Source organism: Oncorhynchus tshawytscha, linkage group LG04, assembly GCF_018296145.1.
Source record: "Oncorhynchus tshawytscha isolate Ot180627B linkage group LG04, Otsh_v2.0, whole genome shotgun sequence".
NCBI lineage: Eukaryota > Metazoa > Chordata > Actinopteri > Salmoniformes > Salmonidae > Oncorhynchus > Oncorhynchus tshawytscha.
Genome location: NC_056432.1, coordinates 6,421,068 through 6,439,451, shown reverse-complemented (window position 1 = coordinate 6,439,451; position 18,384 = coordinate 6,421,068). Strand labels below are relative to the sequence as shown.

The following is an 18,384-nucleotide window of genomic DNA, read 5'->3' as shown; positions in this document are numbered from 1 at the left end:
GAGATTCTTAATCTGTGTCCGGGAAACCAGCCCTGGGAGTTCTCTTGTAACCCCTGAAATAAATCCACCCAATCCTAAAGATCAGACAGTTGGTAACTTTCACAAGACAGTGAAGGACAGTTAGTGAATGTATGGACAAAGGTCAGAGACTGTGACTTGTCCATTAAACATGGAGACACTGGATGTGTTCTGGTAACAGTCACTTCAAAGTGAGGTCAGAGGTCAGGGGTCATACCTGATACTGCTACTGTCACGGTTGTCGTAAGGACGGGACCAAGGCGCAGCGGATGTTGAGATCCACATATTTCTTTCAAAGTGAAACTTATGAAAAAAAAACTAATAAATCAATAAACTGTGACAACGTGGTGCACAAACACAAAACAATACCCCACAAACACAGGTGGGAAAAACAGTTAAATATGTTGCCCAACTGACTTTATTCAACTAAAGCGTGTCTTCCGAATTTAACCCAGGGCAGGATGACAGATTTTGACCTAGACAGAATCAGACAGTATTCTGACCTGTTATCCCACCATGACACTCATCACAGGACAGACTATCAGGTTGTTCTAGACAGGATCAGACAGCACTTCTTCAGGCTAGTTACAATAACTCATTTACACATTTCCCACAGTCTTTCTATCAGTTCCTCTATCTCTCCATCCCTTTCCACAATCACTCTATCCTTCTCCTCCATCTGTCTATCCTTCTCCTCCATCTGTCTATCCTTCTCCTCCATCTCTCTATCCTTCTCCTTCATCTCTCTATCCTTCTCCTCCATCTCTCTATCCCTCCTCCATCTGTCTATCCTTCTCCTTCATCTGTCTATCCTTCTCCTTCATCTCTCTATCCCTCCTCCATCTGTCTATCCTTCTCCTTCATCTGTCTATCCTTCTCCTTCATCTCTCTATCCTTCTCCTCCATCTCTCTATCCTTCTCCTCCATCTCTCTATCCCTCCTCCATCTGTCTATCCTTCTCCTCCATCTGTCTATCCTTCTCCTCCATCTGTCTATCCTTCTCCTCCATCTGTCTATCCTTCTCCTCCATCTGTCTATCCTTCTCCTTCATCTGTCTATCCTTCTCCTTCATCTGTCTATCCTTCTCCTCTATCTCTCTATCCTTCTCCTCCATCTCTCTATCCCTCCTCCATCTGTCTATCCTTCTCCTCCATCTGTCTATCCTTCTCCTCCATCTCTCTATCCTTCTCCTCCATCTGTCTATTCTTCTCCTCCATCTGTCTATCCTTCTCCTCCATCTGTCTATTCTTCTCCTCCATCTGTCCATCCTTCTCCTCCATCTGTCTATTCTTCTCCTCCATCTGTCTGCTGAACTCCCTCTCCATCTTTGTCTGTGAGATCATGATGTTCTTCTGTAGCTATATTCATCAGGTTTCTCGCTGCTTCAACTCTGGCCTCTGTATAGTTCTCCATTATCTCCTGTCTGTATCTCTCCATTATCTCCTGTCTGTATCTCTCCTCCATCTCCTGTCTGTATCTCTCCTCCATCTCCTGTCTGTATCTCTCCTCCATCTCCTGTCTGTATCTCTCCTCCATCTGTCTATCCTTCTCCTCCATCTCCTGTCTGTATCTCTCCTCCATCTGTCTATCCTTCTCCTCCATCTCCTGTCTGTATCTCTCCTCCATCTGTCTATCCTTCTCCTCCATCTCCTGTCTGTATCTCTCCTCCATCTGTCTATCCTTCTCCTCCATCTCCTGTCTGTATCTCTCCTCCATCTCCTGTCTGTATCTCTCCTCCATCTGTCTATCCTTCTCCTCCATCTCCTGTCTGTATCTCTCCTCCATCTGTCTATCCTTCTCCTCCATCTCCTGTCTGTATCTCTCCTCCATCTGTCTATCCTTCTCCTCCATCTCCTGTCTGTATCTCTCCTCCATCTCCTGTCTGTATCTCTCCTCCATCTGTCTCTCCTCCATCTCCTGTCTGTATCTCTCCTCCATCTGTCTATCCTTCTCCTCCATCTGTCTGCTGAACTCCCTCTCCATCTTTGTCTGTGAGATCATGATGCTCCTCTGTAACTCAGGTAGGACTATCTTCATCAGGTTTCTCTCTGCTTCAACTCTGGCTTCTCCTTCATAGTTCTCCATCTCCTGTCTATCCTTCTCCTCCATCTGTCTATCCTTCTCCTCCATCTGTCTATTCTTCTCCTCCATCTCTCTATCCTTCTCCTCCATCTGTCTATCCTTCTCCTCCATCTGTCTATTCTTCTCCTCCATCTCTCTATCCTTCTCCTCCATCTCTCTATCCCTCCTCCATCTGTCTATCCTTCTCCTCCATCTGTCTATCCTTCTCCTCCATCTCTCTATCCTTCTCCTCCATCTGTCTATTCTTCTCCTCCATCTGTCTATCCTTCTCCTCCATCTCTCTATCCTTCTCCTCCATCTGTCTATTCTTCTCCTCCATCTGTCTTTGTCTGTGAGATCATGATGTTCTTCTGTAGCTATATTCATCAGGTTTCTCTCTGCTTCAACTCTGGCCTCTGTACAGTTCTCCATTATCTCCTGTCTGTATCTCTCCTCCATCTCCCTCCTCTCATTCTCTCTCTTCTCTCTAAATCTCTCCAGCTTTCTCTCCATCTCCTCCCTCCTATCAGACTCCCTCTTCAGCTCCCTCTCCAGCTCTTTTTCTTCTCCTCATCTCTCTCTTCTTTCACCTGTCTCTCCAGTTCACTGGTTCTTTCACTGAGTGTTCTGATATCTCCCTCATGTTCCTGGATCACTCCCTCTATCTTTATCAGAGAGTCCTGCAACTCCTTCTCAAGCCTCTCTCTCAAGTCTCTCTCCTCCCTCTGTTTCCTACCTCCTCTCTCTGTCTGGATCTTTCCCTCCATCTCTCTAACCTGGTCCTCTGCCTCCTGGTAGGTCTGACTGCTGTAGAATCTCTCTCTGTTTCCTGCCACCATCTCCTCTACCTGATCCAGCAGCTCTGATACCTGAGTGCCATGGGCCCTGTCCTTAATGTTGAGGACGTGGTACCTGCTCCCACTTTTCTCTACAAGCTGCTGGAGGTCCTGACTTCCTGCTTGGAGAAACTCCTCAATGCTCTGCTCTTTCAGTCCATCATCATGGGTGAATATTATCACAGTGTGTCCCCAAAACCCCTCCCCAAACATCTCCTCCATTCTTTCCAGCACCCCTCTCTCCTCCCCCTTAGAGGGCTCCACTGGTATGACCAGGAGGAAGGCGTGGGGTCCCGGGGCAGACAGACGGACACAGAGCCCCACATCCTGTCTCATCTCCTCCAGAGAGACTCCAGGACAGAACCAGTCTGGAGTGTCCACCAGCACCAGCCGTCTCCCACACACGTCCCCCTCTCTCCTCTTACTCCTCTGGGTCACTGCAGAGGGGCTGGCCTGGGCCCCAAACTCCTCTCTGCCCAGGATGGTGTTTCCTGCTGCACTCCTCCCAGCCCCAGTCCTCCCCAGCAGCACCAGTCTCAGCTCAGACACACTGGGAGACACTGGGGAGTCTGGACTGCTGCTCTCTCCTCCCACTGCAACACAACACACAGCACTAATCAACACTCTGACTCTCTGGAGGATGTACAACATTGTCTAATATAATATAATCTACATCCATAACTCACTATATGGAGGAATGAACTCCATGCTGTGTCTCCTCCTCAGTGGAAGTGTGGGGTCTGTATCTGAGGTCTCTCCTCCCACTGTAACAACAGAGAACTGGTCAACATACTGACTCATCAGAGACACATTTAAAACATAGTATAAACAAACTACAAATACATTAAACATCATAGTGAAATATAGATTATTGGAGAACATAGAGAATATCAAGACTCTCTCATACTTACCAAGCTCACCAGCTGATGCCTCCCTCTTCAGCTTGTCCTCCTGGGTCTCATGTTGTAAATACCATGATCCTGAGTCTATGGTGTAAAACAGAGAGGTGAGTTCTGTGTGGTAGACTACATCACTATATACAGAACAAACAGGACCAATCAGATTTCTCCTGTCACTCAAGCCTCCCTCATGTAGGGACTGTGGCAACCAATGAGATCTGGTTAACTTCATAAATAATGTTGTTTTGTTATTGGTCTTTCTCTGATCAAATGATTATTGTCATTGTTGGTGATAACCAGCATTGGGCTCTATGTCAGATACAGGATATTGTGTCAGGAGGCAGGGTTCTATGGAATATACATTCAGTAGAATGTGAGGAACATATGACATCATAATACAACCTACCGTGAGAACATTTGGGGAGAGTATTGATAAATGTAAAGAAACTGATTTAATTTGTAGCCTTGAAGAAGACACACTGCTGTTCACAAGGACTGTAGTTTTTATAGTATCAGATTAACACTCTGGTCTGTTCTTTGTCTTGTGTTATTGGTAGTCAATAAACAAAACAGATAATGCTTCATACTGGGACATCAAACTGAATTCAAGCTGATTCTATTTTCATTTTGGAGTGTGAAATGTTGACCTCTATGGCAGATATATAGTGGGAGGACTATGTGAAATATTGACCTCTATAGCAGATATATAGTGGGAGGACTATGTGAAATATTGACCTCTATAGCAGATATATAGTGGGAGGACTATGTGAAATATTGACCTCTATAGCAGATATATAGTGGGAGGACTATGTGAAATATTGACCTCTATAGCAGATATATAGTGGGAGGACTATGTGAAATATTGACCTCTATAGCAGATATATAGTGGGAGGACTATGTGAAATGTTGACCTCTATGGCAGATATATAGTGGGAGGACTATGTGAAATATTGACCTCTATAGCAGATATATAGTGGGAGGACTATGTGAAATATTGACCTCTATGGCAGATATATAGTGGGAGGACTATGTGAAATATTGACCTCTATAGCAGATATATAGTGGGAGGACTATGTGAAATATTGACCTCTATGGCAGATATATAGTGGGAGGACTATGTGAAATGTTGACCTCTATGGCAGATATATTGTGGGAGGGATATGATATGAAAATTCTGGATAATTTGAAGAACATCTATACATCATAATCCAACCTACCTTGAGAACATTTGGGGAGAGTATTGATAAATGTAAAGAAACTGATTTAATTTGTAGCCTTGAAGAAGACACACTGCTGTTCACAAGGCCTGTAGTTTTTATAGTATCAGATTAACACTCTGGTCTGTTCTTTGTCTTGTGTTATTGGTTGTCAATAAACAAAACAGACAAATAAGTAATTACTCACCTGGTTCTGATCATCCATTATCCAAGATGGAGAGTCATGAATAATGATCATGTAAAACAGAATGCATTAGTTATTATTGTTCATTGAATTTCTGTCTCATTACATAATTTAATGAAATACCATACATCATATTGGAATGACTGTTCATCACATTCATTACTAATGTACATCTAGGGAAAGGGATGTAAGCAGCACTACTATGTGAGCAGTCTGAGAATGACTGAATGCTTCATAATAAGACATCAAGCTGAATTCAAGCTGATTCTATTTTCATTTTGGAGTGTGAAATGTTGACCTCAATAGCAGATATATTGTGGGAGATTTATGGTATTGCTCCTGATCGTGGGGACGTGACAGTAATGTTGGAATGGTTCTAATGCTTTAAGACCAGCTCAAAGCTCAGAGTGATGGTAATATGCATTGTAACTAGTTGATATTCAGAATGAATCTAGTCTATTCATCTGTAACTCCTACTATGAACTCCTACCTACATGAGAAAGTACAAGTGTTCTGTACAGGGAAAGAGACTGGTTGTTATTGTTGTTGTTTAGGTGTTTAGAAACATTACTGGAGTTCTAGAACACTTACCTCCTCTGACCCTTAAACCCACTGCAGCCTCCTCCTTCTGTTCTCCATGGATGACCTGACAGATGTAGACTCCTCTATCTGACCTCCTGAAGTCTATCAGCCTCAGAGACACGTTGCCTCTCTCCAGCTCCTGGGTGATCAGACTCACTCTGCCCTCATAGCCACTCCTCTCTGTCACCTGGCCATTCTTATACAGGTAAATACACTCTGTCTCCTTAAACCACCTGATCGTCATGGCAACAGCACTGGTGTCAGGTGAGAGGTGACAGGGGAGGGTGACCTCTTCACCAACATCAGCCCCCACATAGTCGTCTGAGGTGAGTTTAAACTGATCTGTTCAGAAAGAGAGAACATTTCATGTTTAATGACATCATCTGTGTCAGGAACACAAATCCTCTCAGTACATTTATAAACACATCTGAATTAATAACTACAATAGACATACAACAACCAGGACCATGTCAATTCTAAAATACAACCCCTACAATCCCAGACAGACAGATTCATTTGAAGGGAAGTCTATATGTCATAGAAGAATGTGATGCTACAATCTAGAATGATATTATCCCATTTGTTCCCACATCTTTCCCAGACATGCCACTATGCTAATCTTATGCCACTAGTAGCCTAACATGTCATCCATTTTGATTATTTATTTATTTAAAAGTATGTTTTATTCTTGATCACAGTTGTGACAGAGTGCTCTGTCTATAATAACATGAACAGATATTTACCCCTATTCCTCAACCTCAATATCTATATACCTCAGCCCACTTACCCACACACCTAAACTCAATGACCCACACACCCCAGCCCTGTTACCCCCATGCCCTAACCCTAACACCCACATACCAATACCCTCAAACCTATACAATCAAGTACAGATACAGGCATATCCTGTCCCTAAATGACCTGTGTGTTACTCAAGACCCCAGTCCTTTGCCAATACCCCTCATCCCTGTTACTTTCCTATCTCAGCCCTGTTACCCACTTTCCTTAGGCCTCTATTCCCCAAGTCACCAACAGTAAAAATCTCTGATTTAAACATCAGTAGAGGTTCATGGATAATGATAACATCAGTAAAGGTTAATGGATAATGGTAACATCAGTAAAGGTTAATGGATAATGGTAACATCAGTAAAGGTTAATGGATAATGGTAACATCAGTAAAGGTTAATGGATAATGGTAACATCAGTAAAGGTTAATGGATAATGGTAACATCAGTAAAGGTTAATGGATAATGGTAACATCAGTAAAGGTTAATGGATAATGGTAACATCAGTAAAGGTTAATGGATAATGATAACATCAGTAAAGGTTAATGGATAATGGTAACATCAGTAAAGGTTAATGGATAATGGTAAAGGTTAATGGATAATGGTAACATCAGTAAAGGTTAATGGATAATGGTAACATCAGTAAAGGTTAATGGATAATGGTAACATCAGTAAAGGTTAATGGATAATGGTAACATCAGTAAAGGTTAATGGATAATGGTAACATCAGTAAAGGTTAATGGATAATGATAACATCAGTATTAATGGATAATGGTAACATCAGTAAAGGTTAATGGATAATGGTAACATCAGTAAAGGTTAATGGATAATGGTAACATCAGTAAAGGTTAATGGATAATGGTAACATCAGTAAAGGTTAATGGATAATGGTAACATCAGTAAAGGTTAATGGATAATGGTAACATCAGTAAAGGTTAATGGATAATGGTAACATCAGTAAAGGTTAATGGATAATGGTAACATCAGTAAAGGTTAATGGATAATGGTAACATCAGTAAAGGTTAATGGATAATGGTAACATCAGTAAAGGTTAATGGATAATGGTAACATCAGTAAAGGTTAATGGATAATGGTAACATCAGTAAAGGTTAATGGATAATGGTAACATCAGTAAAGGTTAATGGATAATGGTAACATCAAAAGGTTATGGATAATGGTAACATCAGTAAAGGTTAATGGATAATGATAACATCAGTAAAGGTTAATGGATAATGGTAACATCAGTAAAGGTTAATGGATAATGGTAACATCAGTAAAGGTTAATGGATAATGGTAACATCAGTAAAGGTTAATGGATAATGGTAACATCAGTAAAGGTTAATGGATAATGGTAACATCAGTAAAGGTTAATGGATAATGGTAACATCAGTAAAGGTTAATGGATAATGGTAACATCAGTAAAGGTTAATGGATAATGGTAACATCAGTAAAGGTTAATGGATAATGGTAACATCAGTAAAGGTTAATGGATAATGGTAACATCAGTAAAGGTTAATGGATAATGGTAACATCAGTAAAGGTTAATGGATAATGGTAACATCAGTAAAGGTTAATGGATAATGGTAACATCAGTAAAGGTTAATGGATAATGGTAACATCAGTAAAGGTTAATGGATAATGGTAACATCAGTAAAGGTTAATGGATAATGGTAACATCAGTAAAGGTTAATGGATAATGGTAACATCAGTAAAGGTTAATGGATAATGGTAACATCAGTAAAGGTTAATGGATAATGGTAACATCAGTAAAGGTTAATGGATAATGGTAACATCAGTAAAGGTTAATGGATAATGGTAACATCAGTAAAGGTTAATGGATAATGGTAACATCAGTAAAGGTTAATGGATAATGGTAACATCAGTAAAGGTTAATGGATAATGGTAACATCAGTAAAGGTTAATGGATAATGGTAACATCAGTAAAGGTTAATGGATAATGGTAACATCAGTAAAGGTTAATGGATAATGGTAACATCAGTAAAGGTTAATGGATAATGGTAACATCAGTAAAGGTTAATGGATAATGGTAACATCAGTAAAGGTTAATGGATAATGGTAACATCAGTAAAGGTTAATGGATAATGGTAACATCAGTAAAGGTTAATGGATAATGGTAACATCAGTAATGGATAATGGTAACATCAGTAAAGTTAATGGATAATGGTAACATCAGTAAAGGTTAATGGATAATGGTAACATCAGTAAAGGTTAATGGATAATGGTAACATCAGTAAAGGTTAATGGATAATGGTAACATCAGTAAAGGTTAATGGATAATGGTAACATCAGTAAAGGTTAATGGATAATGGTAACATCAGTAAAGGTTAATGGATAATGGTAACATCAGTAAAGGTTAATGGATAATGGTAACATCAGTAAAGGTTAATGGATAATGGTAACATCAGTAAAGGTTAATGGATAATGGTAACATCAGTAAAGGTTAATGGATAATGGTAACATCAGTAAAGGTTAATGGATAATGGTAACATCAGTAAAGGTTAATGGATAATGGTAACATCAGTAAAGGTTAATGGATAATGGTAACATCAGTAAAGGTTAATGGATAATGGTAACATCAGTAAAGGTTAATGGATAATGATAACATCAGTAAAGGTTAATGGATAATGATAACATCAGTAAAGGTTAATGGATAATGGTAACATCAGTAAAGGTTAATGGATAATGGTAACATCAGTAAAGGTTAATGGATAATGTAAAGGTTAATGGATAATGGTAACATCAGTAAAGGTTAATGGATAATGGTAACATCAGTAAAGGTTAATGGATAATGGTAACATCAGTAAAGGTTAATGGATAATGGTAACATCAGTAAAGGTTAATGGATAATGATAACATCAGTAAAGGTTAATGGATAATGGTAACATCAGTAAAGGTTAATGGATAATGGTAACATCAGTAAAGGTTAATGGATAATGGTAACATCAGTAAAGGTTAATGGATAATGGTAACATCAGTAAAGGTTAATGGATAATGCCCCAACATTCATATTAACCAGGTCTACCCCAGTGTCCAAGCCTCAACATTCATACTAACCAGGTCTACCCCAGTGTCCAAGCCTCAACATTCATACTAACCAGGTCTACCCCAGTGTCCAAGCCTCAACATTCATACTAACCAGGTCTACCCCAGTGTCCAAGCTCAACATTCATACTAACCAGGTCTACCCCAGTGTCCAAGCCTCAACATTCATACTAACCAGGTCTACCCCAGTGTCCAAGACTCAACATTCATACTAACCAGGTCTACCATTGTGCAAGAGACACTAAACAAACCTAATAACATTAAATATCACTTCAGTTATTATACTAATTCACTTTATGGGTCTATACATGGCCAATTCCCCCTGAAATAACAACATATGATGTTTTACAGTAAACATCTCTGATTTAAACATCAGTGAAGGGTAATGGCTGATGGTAAAATCATCTGGAACATCATTTAGAAGTAAATCCTGAACCGAACTCAACTTAAATCTACTGAAGAAAAGGATCTGTTATGACTAAATATATAGAATAAATTAGAGGCTCTGTATTTCTCCATTAGACAGACATGTTTGTCAGGTAGTTGAGCACTTAAGAGCATTGGACCAGTAACCCAAACGTTGCTGGGTTGAGTCCCTGAGGAAACTAGGAAAATGTTTGCTTGCTAGGAACAGTGGGTTATAACTGCCTTGTTCAGGGGTAGAACAACAGATGTTTACCTTGTCAGCTCCGGGATTCAATCTAGCAACCTTTCGGTTACCTGCTCAACACTCTAACCACTAGTCTACCTGTCGCCCCTCATGTTACAAACACATTTCATCCAGACACACATTTACACATAAAGACAAATAAAACCACAAACACATTTAATTTTCAATAGTTGGTTTAGTTCTGTTCTCCCAGATACATGAAAGAAAAGTTCATCATTAATTATAGCATGTTGACTTACTATGAACTCTGGACTCTGACATTTTCACTGCAATAAAGAGAGAAAACATTCATATTTACATCATTACCTTTCATCAAATTCTCTATATGTGCATATCTACATGTTTTTACAGAACAATCTACACCTCAGTCCTATACTGAGACACACCTTTCACTTTCACCTTTGCTCAGGTATTTGGAGTAAACTCCTCCCCCCAGCCTCTCTAGTTATTAGAAAACCCAGTCACAAAGTCTAAATTGTCTACAGGACTATCATAAAATGTCATGAAAACAAAAATGTACATTTCTGATCTTAATTTAGGTTTAAGGTTCGGCATAAGGTTAGCAGTGTGTAGAATAGGGTTCAAATCAGAAGACCGATCCAGCCAGCAGATGGTAGTGATGATCTTTAATTATAGTCATATTATCCTGAGCTGTAAAGATTTAACAGTGACTATCAATATTAGCTTCTCTTATCTCTTTGGACACATTCACATGAGTAAATGAGTGAAATTGCTTCCATGACAAATAGTCTCAATGCTTTTCCATCCCCTCCTAACAAAATAAATGTAGCTGACTGGTGGTCATTTACTGTCTGAGAAGAGAGTATCATTACCACCTGCTGGTCAATGTTGGGAACTGCGGTGAATTTACAAATCAGAAAGTCAGACATACAATTTAGGAGGCTGGGGGTAAAGACAGTTTGGGTTAGGGTGTGTAGGGGACAGGGCTCAGGGTAAAGACTGAGTTTGGGTTAGGGTGTGTAGGGGACAGGGGACAGGGCTGGGGGTAAAGGTGGAGTTTGGGTTAGGGTGTGTAGGGGACAGGGCTGGGGGTAAAGACTGAGTTTGGGTTAAAACCATTACAATCTGGGCACTTACAGACAGTATCCATGTCAGCACCTTAAGTTAATCAAGACACTACTTTTCACAAAAGGCATCAGAAACCATATATTTTTATTTTTTTGGTCAATTATCATTAAATTTAGTCTCAGTTTGACAATTTTCATCAAGTTTCTTCTGTGACATTCTGCACAATGCTGTGTCATGTGGTAGCCCCTGGCAACAGTGTTTTACCCTGTTCGTCCTCAAACCCAAACCAGTATGTTCTGACCCAGCTGTAGATGTTCAGTATAGCAGCAAATCACTACAATAGGTGGCTTTTCTGCAACTGAATTCAATGTAAATGTTATATATTTATTTTGTCCTGTTTTTTATTTTGAGTACAAAATATACAAGTGATGCTAGATCTTATGTTTTACAAGTAGATATTTAAAGCTGCATTTGATTTCAACTGTTTGTTTTTAAGTTAATTGCCTGTATTACCACCTGCCCTGCTTGTTTACAGCTGATCTGTCGTTCTCTATCTAGACAATATTACCATGTCGTCTTAGAATACTGGTGATTTGTCATGAACTATTTCTCATTGAGCCCCATTCAGTGAAACAGTTCATTCAGCCTCATTTACTGCTTTTAAAAAAACATAGCTGATATGGATGACTTGCTTAAACAAATGTGGTTTCTACTGTTAATTGAGATGGACAAACTATGGCATAATGGGACGACAAGCGGATAAGATACAATCAGTAATTTAGATTAAGATATTAATGAGTGAGCCAGGAGGGACGTAGTCAATATATAAAATGGTGCCGATAGAGAGGGAGGAAGTGATTCTAGCCCCGCAACATTCCAGTGTTATTTCTTACATTGTTAGCCAGACATTTTAGTGTGTTATTACATACAGCTGGGATGAAGGTGGGGTGTGTGTTTCATTTCTCAATAAAACGAGAAAACATTCATATTTACATCATTACCATTCATCAAATTCTCTCTTTTGCTCAATCACACAGATACAAACATCCCTTCTTCTTTCTCCAGTCCTCATTGTTTTAAAACAGGACTGTTGTGTCTAGTTTGGAAAGTGACATATACTGAGATCTCCTCTTACCTTTACTGGTCTTCACGTCCTCCACTTCAATTTAAAAATAGTTTATTTAAATCTATAACCACTCTAATAGTCACTATATGTGCATTTCTACACGTTTTTACAGAACAATCTACACCTCAGTCCTATACTGAGACACACCTTTCACTTTCACCTTTGCTCAGGTATTTGGAGTAAACTCCTCCCCCCAGCCTCTCTAGTTATTAGAAAACCCAGTCACAAAGTCTAAATTGTCTACAGGCCTATCGTAAAATGTAATGAAAACAAAAATGTGCATTTCTGATCTAAATTTAGGTTTAAGGTTTGGCATAAGGTTAGCAGTGTGTAGAATAGGGTTCTAATCAGAAGAGCGATCCAGCCAGCAGATGGGAGTGATGATCTTTAATTATAGTCATATTATCCTGAGCTGTAAAGATTTAACAGTGACTATCAATATTAGCTTCTCTTATCTCTTTGGACACATTCACATGAGTAAATGAGTGAAATTGCTTCCATGACAAATAGTCTCAATGCTTTTCCATCCCCTCCTAACAAAATAAATGTAGCTGACTGGTGGTCATTTACTGTCTGAGAAGAGAGTATCATTACCACCTGCTGGTCAATGTTGGGAACTGCAGTGAATTTACAAATCAGAAAGTCAGACCTACCATATAGGGGGCTGGGGGTAAAGACTGAGTTTGGGTTAGGGTGTGTAGGGGACAGGGGACAGGGCTGGGGGTAAAGACTGAGTTTGGGTTGGGATGTGTAGGGGACAGGGCTGGGGGTAAAGACTGAGTTTGGGTTAGGGTGTGTAGGGGACAGGGGACAGGGCTGGGGGGGACAGGGCTGGGGGTAAAGACTGAGTTTGGGTTAGGGTGTGTAGGGGACAGGGCTGGGGGTGAAGACTGAGTTTGGGTTAGGGTGTGCAGGGGACAGGGGCTGGGGGTAAAGACTGAGTTTGGGTTAGGGTGTGTAGGGGACAGGGGACAGGGCTGGGGGTAAAGGTGGAGTTTGGGTTAGGGTGTGTAGGGGACAGGGCTGGGGGTAAAGACTGAGTTTGGGTTAAAACCATTACAATCTGGGCACTTACAGACAGTATCCATGTCAGCACATTAAGTTAATCAAGACACTACTTTTCACAAAAGGCATCAGAAACCATATATTTTTATTTTTTTGGTCAATTATCATAAAATTTAGTCTCAGTTTGACAATTTTCATCAAGTTTCTTCTGTGACATTCTGCACAATGCTGTGTCATGAGGTAGCCCCTGGCAACAGTGTTTTACCCTGTTCGTCCTCAAACCCAAACCAGTATGTTCTGACCCAGCTGTAGATGTTCAGTATAGCAGCAAATCACCACAATAGGTGGCTTTTCTGCAACTGAATTCAATGTAAATGTTATATATTTATTTTGTCCTGTTTTTTATTTTGAGTACAAAATATACAAGTGATGCTAGATCTTATGTTTTACAAGTAGATATTTAAAGCTGCATTTGATTTCAACTGTTTGTTTTTAAGTTAATTGCCTGTATTACCACCTGCCCTGCTTGTTTACAGCTGATCTGTCGTTCTCTATCTAGACAATATTACCATGTCGTCTTAGAATACTGGTGATTTGTCATTAACTATTTCTCATTGAGCCCCATTCAGTGAAACAGTTCATTCAGCCTCATTTACTGCTTAAAAAAAACATAGCTGATATGGATGACTTGCTTAAACAAATGTGGTTTCTACTGTTAATTGAGATGGACAAACTATGGCATAATGGGAAGACAAGCGGATAAGAGACAATCAGTCATTTAGATTAAGATATTAATGAGCGAGCCAGGAGGGACGTAGTCAATATATAAAATGGTGCCGATAGAGAGGGAGGAAGTGATTTTAGCCCCGCAACATTCCAGTGTTATTTCTTACATTGTTAGCCAGACATTTTAGTGTGTTATTACATACAGCTGGGAAAGAAGGTGGGGTGTGTGTTTCATTTCTCAATAAAACTAGAAAACATTCATATTTACATCATTACCATTCATCAAATTCTCTCTTTTGCTCAATCACACAGATACAAACATCCCTTCTTCTTTCTCCAGTCCTCATTGTTTTAAAACAGGACTGTTGTGTCTAGTTTGGAAAGTGACATATACTGAGATCTCCTCTTACCTTTACTGGTCTTCACGTCCTCCACTTCACATTCAAAATAGTTGATTTAAATCTATAACCACTCTAATAGTCACTATATGTGCATATCTACATGTTTTTACAGAACAATCTACACCTCAGTCCTATACTGAGACATACCTTTCACTTTCACCTTTGCTCAGGTATTTGGAGTAAACTCCTCCCCCCAGCCTCTCTAGTTATTAGAAAACCCAGTCACAAAGTCTAAATTGTCTATAGGACTATCGTAAAATGTAATGAAAACAAAAATGTGCATTTCTGATCTAAATTTAGGTTTAAGGTTTGGCATAAGGTTAGCAGTGTGTAGAATAGGGTTCTAATCAGAAGAGCGATCCAGCCAGCAGATGGGAGTGATGATCTTTAATTATAGTCATATTATCCTGAGCTGTAAAGATTTAACAGTGACTATCAATATTAGCTTCTCTTATCTCTTTGGACACATTCACATGAGTAAATGAGTGAAATTGCTTCCATGACAAATAGTCTCAATGCTTTTCCATCCCCTCCTAACAAAATAAATGTAGCTGACTGGTGGTCATTTACTGTCTGAGAAGAGAGTATCATTACCACCTGCTGGTCAATGTTGGGAACTGCGGTGAATTTACAAATCAGAAAGTCAGACATACAATTTAGGAGGCTGGGGGTAAAGACAGTTTGGGTTAGGGTGTGTAGGGGACAGGGCTCAGGGTAAAGACTGAGTTTGGGTTAGGGTGTGTAGGGGACAGGGGACAGGGCTGGGGGTAAAGACTGAGTTTGGGTTAGGGTGTGTAGGGGACAGGGCTGGGCTGGGGGTAAAGACTGAGTTTGGGTTAGGGTGTGTAGGGGACAGGGGGGGGTAAAGACAGGGCTGGGGGACAGGGCTGTGGGTAAAGGCTGAGTTTGGGTTAGGGTGTGTAGGGGACAGGGGGGGGTACAGGGCTTTGGGTTAGGTGTGTAGGGGACAGGGGACAGGGCTGGGGGTTGACTGAGTTTGGATTAGGTGTGTAGGGGACAGGGCTGGGGGTGAAGACTGAGTTTGGGTTAGGGTGTGCAGGGGACAGGGGCTGGGGGTAAAGACTGAGTTTGGGTTAGGGTGTGTAGGGGACAGGGGACAGGGCTGGGGGTAAAGGTGGAGTTTGGGTTAGGGTGTGTAGGGGACAGGGCTGGGGGTAAAGACTGAGTTTGGGTTAAAACCATTACAATCTGGGCACTTACAGACAGTATCCATGTCAGCACCTTAAGTTAATCAAGACACTACTTTTCACAAAAGGCATCAGAAACCATATATTTTTATTTTTTTGGTCAATTATCATTAAATTTAGTCTCAGTTTGACAATTTTCATCAAGTTTCTTCTGTGACATTCTGCACAATGCTGTGTCATGTGGTAGCCCCTGGCAACAGTGTTTTACCCTGTTCATCCTCAAACCCAAACCAGTATGTTCTGACCCAGCTGTAGATGTTCAGTATAGCAGCAAATCACTACAATAGGTGGCTTTTCTGCAACTGAATTCAATGTAAATGTTATATATTTATTTTGTCCTGTTTTTTATTTTGAGTACAAAATATACAAGTGATGCTAGATCTTATGTTTTACAAGTAGATATTTAAAGCTGCATTTGATTTCAACTGTTTGTTTTTAAGTTAATTGCCTGTATTACCACCTGCCCTGCTTGTTTACAGCTGATCTGTCGTTCTCTATCTAGACAATATTACCATGTCGTCTTAGAATACTGGTGATTTGTCATGAACTATTTCTCATTGAGCCCCATTCAGTGAAACAGTTCATTCAGCCTCATTTACTGCTTTTAAAAAAACATAGCTGATATGGATGACTTGCTTAAACAAATGTGGTTTCTACTGTTAATTGAGATGGACAAACTATGGCATAATGGGACGACAAGCGGATAAGATACAATCAGTAATTTAGATTAAGATATTAATGAGTGAGCCAGGAGGGACGTAGTCAATATATAAAATGGCGCCGATAGAGAGGGAGGAAGTGATTTTAGCCCCGAGGCAACATTCCAGTCTTATTTCTTACATTGTTAGCCAAACATTTTAGTGTGTTATTACATACAGCTGGGATGAAGGTGGGGTGTGTGTTTCATTTCTCAATAAAACGAGAAAACATTCATATTTACATCATTACCATTCATCAAATTCTCTCTTTTGCTCAATCACACAGATACAAACATCCCTTCTTCTTTCTCCAGTCCTCATTGTTTTAAAACAGGACTGTTGTGTCTAGTTTGGAAAGTGAAATATACTGAGATCTCCTCTTACCTTTACTGGTCTTCACGTCCTCCACTTCACATTCAAAATAGTTTATTTAAATCTATAACCACTCTAATAGTCACTATATGTGCATTTCTACATGTTTTTACAGAACAATCTACACCTCAGTCCTATACTGAGACATACCTTTCACTTTCACCTTTGCTCAGGTATTTGGAGTAAACTCCTCCCCCCAGCCTCTCTAGTTATTAGAAAACCCAGTCACAAAGTCTAAATTGTCTACAGGCCTATCATAAAATGTAATTAAAACAAAAATGTACATTTCTGATCTTAATTTAGGTTTAAGGTTTGGCATAAGGTTAGCAGTGTGTCGAATAGGGTTCAAATCAGAAGAGCGATCCAGCCAGCAGATGGGAGTGATGATCTTTAATTAAAGTCATATTATCCTGAGCTGTGAAGATTTAACAGTGACTATCAATATTAGCTTCTCTTATCTCTTTGGACACATTCACATGAGTAAATGAGTGAAATTGCTTCCATGACAAATAGTCTCAATGCTTTTCCATCCCCTCCTAACAAAATAAATGTAGCTGACTGGTGGTCATTTACTGTCTGAGAAGAGAGTATCATTACCACCTGCTGGTCAATGTTGGGAACTGCGGTGAATTTACAAATCAGAAAGTCAGACATATGATTTAGGGGCTGTTGTTGTGGACAGTCCAGCTCTTTTGGCCCCAAACGGCTCTTTAATAAAAATATGTTTTGTATTTTTTCAAGTCAAACAGTTTGCGATAGTTTGACTATGATTGCTGTTAAAACAATTCTAATTAAATTATTAAATTAAATCATACTCTACCTTAACTACAATGTATTTAAAAATGCGTTCTACCACACCCATGCTATTAAACATTTGCATTTCGAGTATAACTTTTTAATGTATATAAACAAAATGTATATAAATGTAACAATTAAAAATGAATTCATTCTGAACAACATAACAATAGAATATTGCAAAATATCAAAGAAAAATAAATAACAATTTGCAAAACTGCAGCATCCCACTTAAGACATTAAACTGGTCCCTCTTTTCTCTCTCTGCTTTATTACCATGTTATAACCAGCAATGCTGACCAGATTTTGCTTTTATGAGAGATTTGCATTCGGAAATACAAGCTGCCTCACTTTCGAGGGGCTGATGCGGTTTCTTTTCTCTTGTTCTTCTGCTTCTTCTATGATATCATGGCGTTCTGCAAACAATCATGTAAGTGCATCACCTACTGTGCTAGAAAGTGATATCAATCATGATATGCCCAATTCTGTATAATCATGAAAATAAAAACCAAATAAATCCCTACTAACTTCTACCACAACCTCCCTTTCCTTGTCCCATCGCGCGCTAGTGACTCCTGTGGCGGTCCCTGCGCGCTGACACAGGTCCCAGGTGTACGGTGTTTCCTCCGACACATTGGTGCAGCTGGCTTTGTTTCGGAGGATGCACTGCTCTCGACCTTCACCTCTCCCGAGTCCATACGGGAGTTGC

General features: G+C 39.8%; 2 protein-coding genes across 4 annotated transcripts; both read right to left on the bottom strand.

Annotated features, from left to right (window-relative positions):
* Positions 1–2,603: 2,603 nt before the first annotated feature.
* Positions 2,604–3,716, bottom strand: LOC121846402 (GTPase IMAP family member 4-like). The gene is made up of 2 exons (XM_042321248.1): positions 3,602–3,716; positions 2,604–3,508 (listed from the first exon to the last, which is right to left on the bottom strand). Exons 1-2 carry the CDS (start codon positions 3,714–3,716, stop codon positions 2,619–2,621), a joined length of 1,005 nt encoding a protein of 334 aa, XP_042177182.1. The 3' UTR covers positions 2,604–2,618.
* Positions 3,717–4,816: 1,100 nt separating this feature from the next.
* On the bottom strand, positions 4,817–17,055 carry LOC121846334 (butyrophilin subfamily 1 member A1-like). 3 transcript variants are annotated; one of them, XM_042320253.1, is made up of 4 exons: positions 16,893–17,055; positions 10,555–10,581; positions 5,807–6,139; positions 4,817–5,224 (listed from the first exon to the last, which is right to left on the bottom strand). In XM_042320253.1, exons 2-4 carry the CDS (start codon positions 10,574–10,576, stop codon positions 5,211–5,213), a joined length of 369 nt encoding a protein of 122 aa, XP_042176187.1. In that variant the 5' UTR covers positions 10,577–10,581; positions 16,893–17,055; the 3' UTR covers positions 4,817–5,210. The 3 variants fall into 3 exon arrangements, with proteins under 3 accessions (XP_042176187.1, XP_042176185.1, XP_042176186.1); XM_042320251.1 differs by lacking the exon at positions 16,893–17,055 and adding an exon at positions 14,612–15,418 and having other exon boundaries at positions 4,818–5,224; XM_042320252.1 differs by lacking the exon at positions 16,893–17,055 and adding an exon at positions 12,480–12,668 and having other exon boundaries at positions 4,818–5,224.
* Positions 17,056–18,384: the final 1,329 nt, after the last annotated feature.

What these genes read in the sequence shown, in the direction of transcription:
- LOC121846402 (XM_042321248.1), bottom strand. Translation starts at nt 3,716, where the DNA reads ATGAGTCAGTATGTTGACCAGTTCTCTGTTGTTACAGTGGGAGGAGAG. An exon ending in GGAGTTCATTCCTCCATATA is followed by an intron (nt 3,509 to 3,601) that starts GTGAGTTATGGA and finishes GTTGTGTTGCAG; the next exon opens with TGGGAGGAGAGAGCAGCAGT.
- LOC121846334 (XM_042320253.1), bottom strand. Translation starts at nt 10,576, where the DNA reads ATGTCAGAGTCCAGAGTTCATA. An exon ending in GTCAGAGTCCAGAGTTCATA is followed by an intron (nt 6,140 to 10,554) that starts GTAAGTCAACAT and finishes CTTTCTGAACAG; the next exon opens with ATCAGTTTAAACTCACCTCA.